The following is a 15,198-nucleotide window of genomic DNA, read 5'->3' on the forward strand; positions in this document are numbered from 1 at the left end:
ACTTTTTTACCTACAGACCCTGTACTTTTTTCTTTTGTTATGGTATTTTATTTTATATAAAGCTGTTCTGAACCACCATATCACTCTGTTTCACTGTCTGATTCCATCTAGATTCCTTCCTACTACTGGCATTCTTATCCAGACTTCTCCATTACTGGACTTCATTCCTAGAGTACAGCCTTACAATTATCATTGTCTAACAATATCACAACACATATCTTAGGCCTACAAATCTTTCATACTCTGGGAGAACAAAGGCATTCAAAGCAAACTCTGGCAACTAAACCTAAGGACTACACAGCTTTTCTGGGTCCCAAATTATTAATTTTCAATTTAAGTTTCATAATTTTTAGCCTCACTGTTTCCAATTGATTCCTAGAAAACCGCTGTGTGCAAGTTGAATGCCACTTAAAAAAACAATCCGTGTAATAATAATGCTTAAGTTAAAATACCCACTGTTACAATGAAAGACTGCCCAGGCACAATGATTTTCATTTTTAACATTAAATTTATTTGTACATAAACAAAACATATAAGGAAACAAAAAAAAATGTGAGCAATTACAGAACCATTAGATGAGCTATGATGTAAATAATAAATAAATGCCTAACATACACCTGGTTTCATATCCTAGCACTTCCCATTCTTTAGGAGATAAACTCTTGAACTTTAAAATAAAACAGAGAAAAAGACTACTGAACCTTTTAATACTGAAATCTACTCACTATTTTCAGTTATCCTTTTAAAACATCACAGTCATTAAAACATCAAACTATCAAAGATGTATTCCTTTCCAATTCCCCTACATGGGAATACAGAATATATTACTGAAACACTTTTAAAAAATTATGATTATTTTGAGCCATTAAAAAGACAGCAAAGCAAATGTGGCTGTACAGAATTGGAGACCTCTGAGGGGAACACGAGAGAATTGAGTCATCCAGCCCAGCCTGAGCACGAGCCAGTACGGCCGAAGGAGAGGAACTGGCGCCACCCTCTGCTCTGAAGCTGGAAATGTTAATTTTTCAGCTATGATAAAAAGTTGCACTATTCTTACCCGACCTATCATCCCCAGCTTTCTACAAAGATGTTTACCTCCAGCCAGCCCACCGTGCTCGTCTCTGGTGCACGTTCCAGTAAGATCCCTTCTAACATGTCATCCCTGATACATAAACCAATCATTCACATCCACAAAACGTATATGCTCATTTCAAAATCCTATCCCCAACTCTCCTTAGGCATAATACCACACACATCTCGACAATACTTACCCTACTATAGCCCTCCAACGACTGCCCTTGCTAAGACAATATTACTTCATTAGTTTGCTGCTCTTCGTGGTGTTACACAAGCAGTTGTGAGCCTTATTCCTGCATTTGGAACACATTTTTCATTGCATATTATTAAAACAGGTACCACTCTCCAGGTCTAGGCTGTATGTAGGACTCTTACAGACAATAGCCATAAGAACAATTACAAAGACATTTAAAAAACAGCTTTTGAACATACCCACAAAAGAACAGATTGTTCATTTTGTAAACACTTTTCCCTTGAGAGTTCATTTGCAAGAAATAAATCTTTCTTTTAGCTTTTCTAAACTTTTATATGTCATTGTGACTCTAAAAATCACCTTTAAAAAACAGACTTCAACTATCATCACTTAATTCCACTCTAACTTATCATACTTATTAATTAATTAAATAATTGTACTTACAAGTCTGTGACTTGTGTTACTGCAAATATCTTTCTTCTTTTAGAACTGATCAGAAGACAGTATCTTATGTTTCTCATCATTTTGTTATAAAATTTAATATGAGAAACTTACCTCCATTAGTACCCAGAGCCAAGGTTTCCAGCTTACGACCCTTGCCAGGCTGCAGCATAACTCTCTTCTTTCATTCTCATGGAAAAAAGGCACTATATGTAAAATAGTGTCTGTTTGAAGTTGTACTGAGATATTGCTGTCACACACATGCACAGAGGGAAGGGAAGTGCTCCTGGATCTCACAAATTACATAAGCTTACATGAATTGAGGTGAACAATTTTACTGTTTGTCAAATAGTCAGTGGTACTCCATTTATGTACTATGAGATCACTATACGGGGTGAGCAGCCACCTGTGACTGAAAGGTTGTAGATAGCACAGACACATCACAAAGAGATTAGGATTTCTGCAAGAAACAGATTCAAGGAGGTATTACACAATGAGACAAACACATAATGGGCCAACAGGACTGCACAAGTGCCTACAGAAACACAAGAGACTGCAAAGCATGGATGGCTTCAGGTGCCACCTGATTAGCCATTAGAACAGTCTTCTTTCCATATTGCTCTCAGGTTCACTTTTGTACCACCACAACAGCTGCCAAGTTTGCATGTTAATTCTACTTTAAACAGACAAAAATGTTTTCTGTCAATGGGGCAGGTTTCCCGTTTCCCCGAACGGTGAGGGCTCGCTGCCGTGTGTGACACTCTCCCCCCGAGGAGCCCCGGGCTGAGGGCAGCGCAGCATGGGCCCGTCCCACTGGGCAGGCGGCCCGCTCGCAGCCCACAAGCGCTGTCCCGGTTGTCCTGCCTCTGCCCTGCCCCGGCAGCCCGCTCGTCCCGCTGCTGAGGCGATGCGCTGGGTGGTCCCACGAGGACCCCAGAACAACCCGCTTATCCCTCGCCCCAGCCGCCTGGGAGGGGGAAACCCTTCCTCAAGTGATGAAACGGGTGGTCTCTCTCGGGGTCCTACCTCAAGCTCACACAGCAGCGCGGGGAGAGCTCAAGTTTCCTGAGTGCAGGTGCTTCCTCAATTGCCATCTGCAATCTCCACAGGAGCTTCCAGGAGAAACATGCCGGTCAGCACTAACACTTCATCCATCTATTCCTCCATTGAGCTGCTGGAGGTGCCATGAGGGCTGAGCTGGCAGCTCTGACCTTACCAGCTCCCCCAGGCAACTCAGCAGCTGGTCATTTCTACATCTCCTTAACCACCTTTCAACAGCATATCTATTAAAAGTAGTATGCAATAGAATAATAAACTACTATCTTAAAGAAAATGGTTGAATAGAGGATTAGAAAAATCCCATTTTTATAAAGAATGCAATTAAATGGGGCAGTTGCAAAACACATTCAATATACCACTCACCTGTGATGTCAGATTCTGCTTTTACGAAGCAGAGTTGAAAAGTGAAAATGCCTTCTGTATAGTGATAGTAATTTTGCACGGAAAGTTATTTGCTGTGTATCACTTGGGCAGCTGTAGATCAGTTAATCAGGATTGTCCTCTTGGGTAATTTGCAATACAATGACTTAAAATTATATAATCACTTACAGGAGAAGATATACGCAGACCTCTTCTAGCCCAAACCCTCTTAAAACCCAGATGAGACAGCTTACATTGACACCAACCCAAGAATCTGTGTATAGGGCTCAAGTTTATGCAGTTTTTTAATAAGTTGACTAATTTCTTGTTATTAATATTTGACCTGAGGATTTAATGATCTCTCCCGTGTAAGACGCAAAATTGCTACAAGTGAACAAGCAACATCAGCTCTAAAGTTTCACTTATTTTTCCAAACAACCACATGAAAAGGTTAACTCTGAATTAAAGAATTTTATTTTGTGCATTTCAGAAATGAATAATGACATTTTCTAAAATCAGTTGTTGCTGTGATAGACATACATGTAAAACATGTTTCCATTTTACATTACAACATGCAGTGTGAGAATGATACATTAGTTTACTTGAATTCTCAAGTTAATCATCCTTGAATAAATCAAGAGCTATAAACTGTGTGAACATTGGTAACAGTTAAAATTATTTCAATTGGGAGGGAAAAAAAAACACATGACAATACAGATCAAGAAGCACTAACTGGAACACAATGGATGCACAGTTCTTACCAAGTTCTTTAGTTTACTTCTAAAAGATATTTTACCAATTATATCTTTGCATTACTAGAAGTTTTTGAGTGCAAAATATAAATTATACTAATAAATGAAAATACATCTCAGGATCAGTCAACATAAGTCAGCTATTTTTAGGGGATAATGACGATATAGATGCATGTCAGCTCATGTTTTGTGTTAGATTTAACATTGTTTTCTTCCCTCTTCATTTTTAAACTGTCTGGCTTGACAAAGTGTTGAGTAGCTTTTTGAGGAAAAAAAAAAAAAAGAAAAAAACCAAACCAATAAACCACCTCCCTCTAAAGTTAATAACCTTAAATCTTACTTTCGTTGCTACTGAACAGCAAAGCCAACCAATACATATTTTTTCCCTATTTAAAATATTTGTCACTAAAACTATGCTCAACTAATCAGTGCAGAAGCAACATTATAAATGGGCATGTTTAGAAGTTCTGTAACATGTCTTTTTGTGTACACAGCGGTGATTTATCTTTAAAATTTTACTACTAAATTAGAAAAAAATCCCTAGCAGTGACAAATATGCAGTCTCTATCAGCAGTGCAGTTTGAAAAAAAGTGGAAAGTATTCTGTACATAACATAGGAAGGTTTTGATGAAAAATTTCTCATGTTTTTTTTTCCAAACACTTAAAGAGTGTTATTGCCAATGTATCTAATTTTGATACCTGGTGGAAATCTTTTTCAACAGTCAGAGCTCTTAAGCTGCACTTACAATTTTAAAATGTTTTCATGAAGTAAGAACAGTTTTTTCTGCCATCTTGTTCCTGCTTTCTAAGTCAAAGGAGCTATAAAACATACCCTGAAATAATAAACAGGAAATAAATATCTAGGAGAACAGTAAAAAGGTAGTGATACAGTAGGACACAAACCTTAATATCACTATCAAGCATTTTGGAAAGTTCAGTACAGTATGAAAAATACTTTATATGCCTCTTGCACATTAAAAAAATAATCTGTAGTTGACATTTCAGTAACATTTTTGATCAAATGACATTTCTTATGCATTGTGTTGAGAAAATAAAAATTTCCCAACCCTTGTACGGCAGCAGCTCCGAAGTTCAGGTATAATACAGACCTTTCCTATTCATAACTTCTAAGGACTGAACACTTCAGCAAGGGAGTTCAAACACTTACTAATCTTTCAAATAAATAGTGTGAATATAGCCACTTGTTATAATTCATCTCTCCTCAGCCTGCTAACTTGCCCTCACATGTATCCCTGTGTAATACGTCTCCCTGAACAAGACGGCACGTGGGCACTGTACTTTAGACAAGATACAGAAACATCAAAATACAGATATGATAAAATCATGATCTACATGTTTAGTGCATTATAATTACATCCTGTATGGTTTTTTTCAGCATTTGTTGTTTAACATTAAGAAATGCAATAGTGCTTTTGCTTTCCTGTCTGTGATGTGGGGAGTGTTTTCAACCTCACTCTCTGCCTGTTCATTGCACTAAGATGGAAAAATGGTATGAATAGAGTTGAGAATTACCAGTTGCAATTTATGTTAACCACCCTTCAGTCTGGGAATACTGAACTGAATTTAATAAGGCATGTAGGCATTCAAATACAAATGTGTTTTGCTTCATGGTCACTGGATTTATTCCCAAAGGATACCACATGCTTATTGTTATTGGTGTAATTTCAAAAGGCCCAGAAACCTCATATTCTCCTTTCTGATGGCAGGCCAGTATCTCTTTCCATTGATATTGTTTCCACCTGCTTCAACAGAGCTAGGACTTTCTCAAGAACGAAGGGCTGAGGTGACCATATCTCTTCAATAAATTCATTTAGTTAAGCAGTGAAGCACACTGACTTATCTTTGGCTTCCCCTAGCATATAGGCTGTGCATTGTAGGCACATTTCTTATGAATCACTCATGGTGAAAACCATTTTTAAATGAAGAAATAGGTTTGCTACATGGCCCACAGTATTTAAATAAATCTAAAGATGGATTAACATAGAACATTATCTTATTATTGCTTCAATTAACTCTCAAAGTAAAGTCCTCAAAATTTTATATATAACTTCAAAGGTTGGTTTATTACAGTATTCATACACTTCATTTCTGTGGTTGCTTTGTGAAGTGTTCAATTGAACACACACACAAAAAATCCCCATCATACAGTTCAATGGAGAGACAACATATTATGCCTTCATTAATGTATGGTGCTAGAGCACAAAGCATACCAAACTCAGAAAGCTACAGGTTATTCTACTCCCCTTTAAGCATGCATTTGCAAAACATCCATTTACTCTTTAAGAGACAAAGAAAAAAAAACATAAGAGCTGTGCTACTTATTTTTAGCTCAGGAAAGAGCTACTTTGTTACATTAAGATTTTGATTTGAAAAGGCTAAAAAACCAAAGCTACTTAAAATTAGTTTGTGCATATTCTCAAAATTGCTCCTTACTAAAAGTTTCTGCATCAAGTGTGCACTGCAGTTTTATTTTATTGTCATGGCCTGATTTTCAAAAAACCCAAGCCCCACACAGTTATAGGACACAGGAGCTGCTGGCATTCAGCATCTTTGAAAGTCAGGACACAGCTTAAGTGATTGTGCAGAACAGTTGATTTCCCTTGCAGTGTAAGCCAAGTGTTCATTTATGCCCAATAATAAGACCACAGAAGTTTCATCAAATCAATCAAAATAAACTTTTACAAGTCATAAAGGATTTCAAGGATAACACCAATCGACCAGGCCTGAGTTTCACAGCTAAAAGGACAATACTGTCCATTTTCATTAGTTAGTTCTGGAAGCCCTTTCCAGGATGATCTAATAAAAGAAAAAAAAATGAGTATTGTTGTTAGATTATAGATTGAAATTAAAAGAACCATTTAAAACCTTTTAAAAGATTAAGTCAGTAGGAAACTGAAAAGCACGACTAAAGGTCTGCTCTCCTACAGGCACTGTATGTTTAATGGCCAGTCTTCGCGAACGAAGATCTGGGGAAAGGTCTTTTTACCTTTCCAGCCTGCGCAATGGATTTTTTAGGTGAGACACAGCCTGCGCTGAACTGAGCCCACCCTTTAATCCTAAGGTTCATCTGCCGGGGCCAAGCAAGCTTGGACAATGGCAGTGAGGTCCTCAGGACGTAGGTTTGTTTAGAGTGACCTTCTCATAGATGGATGGCCTCACAGGGCTAACGGGTTCCATCTGCCCGGGAGACCGAGGAATTGAACCCGGGTTGCAGCAGTGAGAGTCCTGCATGCTAACCACTAGGCCACCAGGGGTCTCAGGCACTGTATGTCCTTTAATAATTAATATCTAAATATTTTTTTTCCCTGCAGCTGGGAATTGTAGTGGAGGTATCTTCTTCAAATCGGACTCTGCTACTAATAATAACTGAACTTACACTACTGGCATGTTGTTCCTGTTTCTCATTCAGGTATTTTTGGTTTTGGAAGAATATGAATGACCTGTGAGACACCTGAATAGTATTCAAACTACACTTGAAATTAATTATGGTACTAAAAGATGATAACATCTGGAGGTGGTATGACTACACAAGCCTTTTCTGCCTCCCTAGGAGTAAAGAACCCCACAAACTAGCATACTTACAGAAAAACTCATAAGTAGAGCCTGTTGCTATATTAATTATTCTGTACACTATGAAATACCATAACAGAGTGAAAGTACACTACTTTAATAAGACAGAAAAAACAAAGAGTGTTACCAAACTGCAAGTTGTATGTGATATTACCAAATAAGAGACTTGGAAAAGACAAAAACTAAGGCAAAATACTGCTTTTCTTCCTCATGACAAACTCTTCTGTCATGATCAGTCCTACTGAATTGCTCTTTTGGGTACAAATAAATGCATTTTTGATGTGCTGTAGAACAGATTATATGGAAGAGATATCAAGGGCAAGATGTTTTGTTTGTTTTAATTTGTCTGAAATCCTTAAGAACTAAAACTATAATAGCAAAAGGGGAAAAACAGTGTTTGGGTTTTGTGGTTTGGTCTGAGGGAGAACTCAAAAAGCAAGTTCCTCTGTCTTCTTAGAATAGCAAGATATTATGACAGTTTCAGAATCTTAGTTTCCTCACTTATAACACAAGAAATCCTAACAATATTTTGCATCATCTTATCTGCTGCAATTTTAATCTGTTACTACTACTCCTTTAACAAATATGTTTTAAAGGTTGTTTTGAAATATTTTGATTTAAATAAAAAACCTCACCAACATTTTTTCTGAAATTAGATCCTAATTTTTACACAAGATTTATTTCATCCACTCTTTACACGGGTATTGGTAATTCTGCACTCTATGAAAGGCACTAGATCTCACCTGTATTTGAAACCACTTGCGATCTGCAATATCTGTTTATATTGTAGATTTTTACTTTTACATGAATAGATACACGAGCTGGAAGGAATAGGTATCTTACCTTTCAAGATGAACATAGTGGCGAGAAAGAACATTCTTAATCATAACTACAGTTTTCGCATATATCTCTGGACCAATCAACCTAGAGAAGTACAATTTGGCACGAAGAAAATATCCAATTGGCCACAGCCATTCCTAAACAAGGCAGGAAAAGAGATTATTATTAAAGCAGTCTGTTTGAAAAGTTGACAACACTTTCTCTAAAATTGAAAGAACTGGCTCTTACAGGTCCTTGGTGATAATTAAAACCTTTGGCTACATTGTAGTTGTCATTGTCAAGAGCATTATCATATACTCCACAGTACACCATATCACTGCAAGAAAGAAAAAACGCATTATGCAAACAAAGCCTCAACAAAAATGATACACAGAACAGGAAAACAGAAATTAAACAAAAAATTTGTCATGGCATTTACATTTAATGATGGTTAAGAGGTTTCCACAAGGTTCTGTATTTTACATAACAATGGAATTCTAAATATTGTTTAAACTAGTAGGAAAACGGTTAATGTCTTTGAAGGACTTAAATTCCTAATTTTGACCTTATGCTTTTACTCAAACTGTAGTGCTGTACACTCTATCATTCAACATCTTTTATGATACCAAATTTGACTTGCTTACTGGGTGGCATCCAAAACAAACAAACAAAAAAATCAATTGCATGGACTTTTAGAAGAGAAAAATGATTGTTCTGGAAGTACTTCCTGCAGCCTTATTTCACAGGTATGAGGATTTTACACACTACCTCCCCCCGACTCCCTTCCCCACAAGAAGTAATTCCTACTGTCCTGTTTTGTAATTAACACTTATCTCTAGTGTACTTACTCTGGGTCTAAGGTTTTCATGCCTAATGGACCAAGTAGTTTTTCCTCTGCTATCTGCAGAGCTTTCCAAGCTTTCTCAGGTGTGAACAACTCTGGGGCCTAATAAAATAATAAAGATTTCAGGAATAATCTCTGTGCATATACATAAGACTGTGTATGTAAATGCAGAAGACAACAAAAAGCCTGAGTTTTATATTACACTGACTTGTAGGTTCCAGAACTTGATTCAGTAAGCATGAAGACAGAAGCTATCCAGTGCTTTTTTCAATTTTAACTTTACTTTAAATACTTGTCAGAAGCTCTTCAAAAATCCCAAAGCAGACCATGCTTTTTAGCCAATTTGATGAGAAAAGTGGCCTCCCAGACCTAATCTAAAAAGACATTCTGAATACAGCGAACACAGCAAATTGGCAAGGCCTGTCATGCTGTATTTTTAGGAGATAGTCCAAGATGAATCAATATTAAAAGCATGGAAAAAAAAAAGCTTTCAAAAAATTATTCTTGGCAATGTATATTCCTGATATAGCATCATGCAGATGGACCTTACAGTGCAAGCTTAGTTCAATAATAAAGACAATTTATAGTGCAAAGTCCTCCTCCCATTCCCCCTCACTTACCACAACCATCGCTACTGTAAAATTTGGCCTGAGTTGGTAATCGCACCATGGACTTGAAGCTCCATAGCTGTCCTTATAAATTCCACGTTTGTGAACGAGATCTGGACGTTTTTCATTGGGATCTGCTGGATTCTCAGAGACAAAGAACAGCCTTTCGAAGTGTCCTTGAATTTTTCTGTTCCACTCATCGTATGTGATAATCTCCTCCTTTCCTGCAAGATGTTACACACAGGTTTCATTTTCTGAAAACAGCCACAGTGGCAACACCAGAAGTATGCTTCCCAAATTCCTGACACCTAGGGGTAGACTAGGATCACCTCTCTCCAGCTGGTGATTCCCCACATTTAGGCCAATTCTACATTTCATAGGAACAGCTCACTGAAACTTCTAGGGAGACTAGCACAACAGTCTTTACAGGGCACCTATTCACTTGGGCTGGGTATGCTTAAAGTAATTTTGTAATTAGAAGAGTATTCTTTCTAGAACATAGGGGACTTCCAATAATATTGATGTAAATATTCCCAGGAAGGAGTTTTCTGTGTTCTGAATAGTGGGGGGAAAAAACAGAAAGAGAAAATAAAGACATGCATCCTTCATCATTTTACTTTGCATTCTTATAATGAATGATAAAGTTTTTCCCCATTTGCCCCTAAACCTATCTGGGTACCTTGATAATAATCCCTAAGGTTATATGGTCACAGTTTCATTGTTTTAGTTATTTTTATACCCCAGTAATACAATTATGAAATGTGCCTGTTTTTACCATGTCTTTTTACAGTGACTCCACGGAATGGAAATATGTTTTTCCCGGATAAATCCAGCAACCAGCGGACGGCCGACTTGCACAGTCCAACAATTTCCACAGCAGAGCCATCTCTAAAATAGCAGTGATAAAGAAGCCCAATAATTACTTTAAGAAGGCTATTAAAGTTCAATGAGTAGCTGAAAAAAATTTAGATTTTAAGTATCTTATTTAGACACTTCCTTTTTCCTTATTTTCCTACCGTTCCCCTATTTCTCAGTCAGGGAACAAACTTGATTGTAAACTGGCTAAGAGATACTTTTTCAGTAAAACAGTCTTATTTAAAGTCATATTATCATACCTAGCTAATTAGCATAGATTGAAGATAATTTTATACAAGTGATTAAGAACATGAAAAAAGGATCAACCCCAAACAACTTTGTCCTCTGATCTCAAAACTGCATTTAATACAGAGCTTCTCATCTGCACATGCACTTCTGTAACTGTATTAAATTCAAGCAAGGACGCCTGCAACAGTTTGCTAGCACATAATAGAGCTTATTTTTAAAATGCTTAAATCTCAACTTTAAAAATGTAGATGTTGAAGATATTTTTGAATTCAAAGAATTATTCAAACAACACAATTATCAATATGTATCTCCTATAGTAAGTCTAAATAACAAAGCACTGCTAGTATTACAAGTATACAGTTTTTCCTAAATTACATTTTACTTCATGGAATTCAAAATTCAACTCTCAGCATGGAGCTAAGACCTTGACAGAATCTGAGGGCTTCACCTGCCAAGAACAGACCTTTTTACTTCAAATCAGTACAAAGTAAAAAAATTCCATTAACATTTTAGTAGGCAGAAACATTTAGAACATTTGAGATATCACCTCTTGGATGTATTAATAGAAGACACAGTAGCAGTCCTGCAGAGGAATTTCAATTAAAAACGTAATTTAAAAATCCCGTCCCCCGAGGCTGGATTTCATACCTTGGAGTAGCTGGAATTCCTTTGTTGCGTGCTTTTTCACTCTCTCCCATTTTATCCATCCAAGTGCCACAATTGAAGCGGTTCCCTCCAAACACAAAGCCAGTTTCATGGTCAACACCTGCAGTTACATTAAAACCTGCCAAGCAAGAATATCAGATGTGAAGTTTGGTTTTTAGACAAAACAAAATGCCAACTGACCCTGCCAACCCAAACCTCCTCAATAAACAATAAAACCTCCAAACAAGAGATCTGAGATGGGTTCCTGAGACCAAGCGCACTTTAAGTGAAATTTTAAAGATAACTTGTACCATAGCATATAAACAGTTGCCAATAATAAACAATTAATTAGGTACTTTTAAAATATTAAGTATATTTAAAGTAATATAGTTTTAGTTACAGTAAACATCATTTTTTAAAAATATGCTCAGTAGCTAGAGGAAACAAAACACAAAACATGATCATCAACTTCTGAATTGTACAGTAGATGTTCCATGTATGTTACCTTCATCTCTCATGTTTTGATCAATCTGTGGACCAGCATTCCTTTCTCGGAAATTTATGCCTTCCATATGTCTTTGCATTGCTTCCTGTATTACTTCGTAAAGTGGCTGATCCTAGATTTGTTGCATGTTTGGATGACACGTGAAAGGCAAGATGAAAAATGAGTAGAAAGGCTCTATCTAATGTGCAAACAGTAGCAATGCTTAAGCCTCTAGTTTATGATCTTTCAAAAGAAAAACACCGAACGTTTTCCAGTAGCATCCTTAGCAATGGCAATATGCTATATACAGTTTTTCACATAAACATTTTTCCAAGACTAAAATCAAAAAACCAATTTAGAAGCTGATGGAATTTTTTTCTCCTTTCCCAACCCCCTGCACTTGTCTAATCAGTGATGCAGATGTAGCAAGAGCTGTCTAAAATGCGGAATTCTTGTGCTATAATCAAACTTCGCCACAAACAACAGATAGCAACAGATTCTTGTAGCTAGAAAAAAATAACATCATTTCATTAAAATATTATAGTTGTATTAAATACTTAGAAATCATCTTTACCGCAGTGCCTGCAGGCTGAGGAGAAGAGTCATCTCTCGGGTACATCCTAGCAACGGGACACCTGAGAATGTCTAATCCATTTGGAACAATTTTACAGTAGTCCTGGATACACTGAAGCCACCACCACACAGCATCACGACAGTTGTATCTGGCATGTGTGCCCCCGCCAAGCAGATTGGGAATGAGACCATGTCTTAAAGTCCCACCAAATGCTAAAATGATGTTTCTAGAACAAAAGAAAACCACAGTCTTGACCAAGTTGCTTTCAGGGCCATTACCAGACAAAGTATTAAGCACAAAGTATACAGGATTACCTTAATAGCAAGGTAGGTCAAGAAGACAAAGAGGATTTTAAAGACAGATGCCAAAAGTTTGCTGTTGAAAGCTATAAATTACTCCATTTAGCATGAACTTCGTTTGCAATAAGAAGTCACCCAATCCCTACAAATTCCTCAACATGAATACATTTAAATCAGTTGGTACAAAACATGCAACATCTGTTCATATGGAAGAGATAGTTTGCTTTTTTACAGGTAGTGATATAGACCCTAAATCCAAATCCCACGGAGGTCACAGGGAAGGTTTTTATTGATATTGTTTATGATTACCCTGGTATCCATTCTGATGGGTGGGGTGGAATGGGGACGGAGGGCAGGAGTAGATGGGAATTTCCTATTAAAATACAGAGAGGTGACAGCAGCTGAGGTTATGAGAAGTTTCATTCGAGAACCGTTGCGCATACCTTGCAGAAAACATGGATTCCAACTAGCTTTAGAAAGGTAAACATACTACTAGACTGCAGATCTCACTGCATGAGAAAGCTAATAGTTGGCCAAATGCTCAACAGCATAAATACATGCTAATTTAAAACAACTAATTTTTATGTTTCTATCACGTGTCAAGCTCCACCCAAATTAAATTTAATCAAAATATCAAATCTATCTGGCTTATGTACGGCTTATTTGTCAGGTTAAACATTTACAGATAATGGATCGTAACAATCCACAATTAGCCGATTTCTAGTATTAACAGTCAAATAGTAGCAGTTACAAAAAAATTATGCCTGCAATCACACGTTTCTTAAAAAAAATAATATTCTCTTGCTACTTCGAATTTTTACATAAGAGATTCAGAAATTATTTCTCAGCAACAGTGATGCAAATAAATGCGAAAAAATCACTTTAAGGACAAACAGTAGTGTTACAGGAGTTAAAACTACCTTAAACTACACAGAATATCAGCTTTGTATCAGCACTAAGAAAGCAAAAGAGAATCATTTTAGTGCTATTTTTAATTCCACTTAGAGAGAGCTCCCAAACACATCTAGTGCCATTAAAGTTTCATACTGCACATCAGCTGTTTCTAAAAGCTTGAGTGTCATCTCAGGTTTTAAGAGCACTGCTTTTTCCTAACTACCTACAGAGCCAATAAGAACGAAGGCTAAGTCAGTCTTACCTTGCTTCAAGATAGCGCCCGGTAACTAACATTAGACCTCTTAGTGCAATAAAAGTGTCCCTTCCCCAAGAACGAAAAATTCCAGAAGAAAAGTGAGGTAAACCTGAAAAGAAATGTCATTATTCATCAAATTCATTGATATAGCAGAAACCTCCAAGCATATAAGTATGTATAAAGTAACCAGGAGTAGAAAATATATTCTCATTTATAATTTTTTCCTAGATTAAGATATTTAAAGTAAACAGTCTTCTAGACCAAGTTTTTGACAGAATGAAATACACCTTATTCTAGAACAATATCTTCTAGAACTTCAAGATCACACAACAGCATTTCTCGCATCAGTAACATTTAAATTTCTATTAAATCACTTGGTAACTTACCCAAGTGCCATCCCTTAATTAAAAGAAACAGAAAGAAAACTAACAAAAAGAACTATGGCAAGATTATAACACTTTATTGGCAAGACTTTATGTATGAGAGCTGTGCCATCTCGGTAGCATAAAGGGGATACGACTGTTCTCAGCTACTATGAAAGACATCCTGTTTTTCTTTTCCAGCAGCTTACAGAACTACCTTTTACTGCAGACATTATAACATATACCTTTTAGAATGATTCTAAATAACAAGGCATAATAATTACAACAGTAAGGTCCATATTTGTCTTTTCTTCCATTTATTAACTTTTATGATCTCTCAAACAGAAAGTTTCAAACTAGCAGTCTCTTGTGCATGCCTGATAGAACAACATTTTAACTTCTATCACTTACTTAAATACAGTATTTGCTAATACTTAAATATGGCCTCCACATCTCTGCAATTTTATAGTACATGGCAGCAGTACTTGAGAATGACAATTCATGTACAAATCAAAAATCTCAGGCACAACTCCCAGTGAATATGTGAAGGGAATATTTAAAACCAAATCCCTTAGTATAATTAATCTTTATGACCGGTTTAAGAGAACACTGTGCCTCTCTGCTTCTAGGTAACACTAAAGCAGGCAAATGGAATGTTACTAAAATCCAGAACTAAAAGTAGTAAAACTACACGAAAGGCAGACAGCAAAAAAAGAAGAAAAACACTCCAGTGAGCGGGATGCCACTGCATCTGTGGATGTTTAGAAGTTTCTATGGCTTCAGAAAAGGAATGGGCCAACTCAGAACAAAAATAAATTCATTCTAAACCACAGAAG

General features: G+C 36.7%; 1 protein-coding gene across 2 annotated transcripts in view; it reads right to left on the reverse strand.

Annotated features, from left to right (window-relative positions):
• Nucleotides 1–4,537: 4,537 nt before the first annotated feature.
• AGL (amylo-alpha-1, 6-glucosidase, 4-alpha-glucanotransferase) overlaps nt 4,538–15,198 on the reverse strand; it is a 33,499-nt gene continuing 22,838 nt past the window's right edge. For both annotated transcript variants that reach the window (XM_027671793.1, XM_027671792.1), the window contains exons 24-33: nt 14,007–14,109; nt 12,552–12,777; nt 11,999–12,110; nt 11,497–11,632; nt 10,520–10,632; nt 9,757–9,968; nt 9,141–9,238; nt 8,542–8,629; nt 8,317–8,450; nt 4,538–6,699 (exon numbers count right to left, since the gene is read on the reverse strand). In XM_027671793.1, coding sequence (XP_027527594.1) covers nt 6,582–6,699; nt 8,317–8,450; nt 8,542–8,629; nt 9,141–9,238; nt 9,757–9,968; nt 10,520–10,632; nt 11,497–11,632; nt 11,999–12,110; nt 12,552–12,777; nt 14,007–14,109 — 1,340 coding nt within the window. In that variant the 3' untranslated portion in view covers nt 4,538–6,581. The remainder of the gene's footprint in view (nt 6,700–8,316; nt 8,451–8,541; nt 8,630–9,140; nt 9,239–9,756; nt 9,969–10,519; nt 10,633–11,496; nt 11,633–11,998; nt 12,111–12,551; nt 12,778–14,006; nt 14,110–15,198) is intronic.

This window comes from Neopelma chrysocephalum, unplaced genomic scaffold (assembly GCF_003984885.1).
Source record: "Neopelma chrysocephalum unplaced genomic scaffold, ASM398488v2 Primary Assembly neopelma1_97222, whole genome shotgun sequence".
Classification (NCBI taxonomy): domain Eukaryota; kingdom Metazoa; phylum Chordata; class Aves; order Passeriformes; family Pipridae; genus Neopelma; species Neopelma chrysocephalum.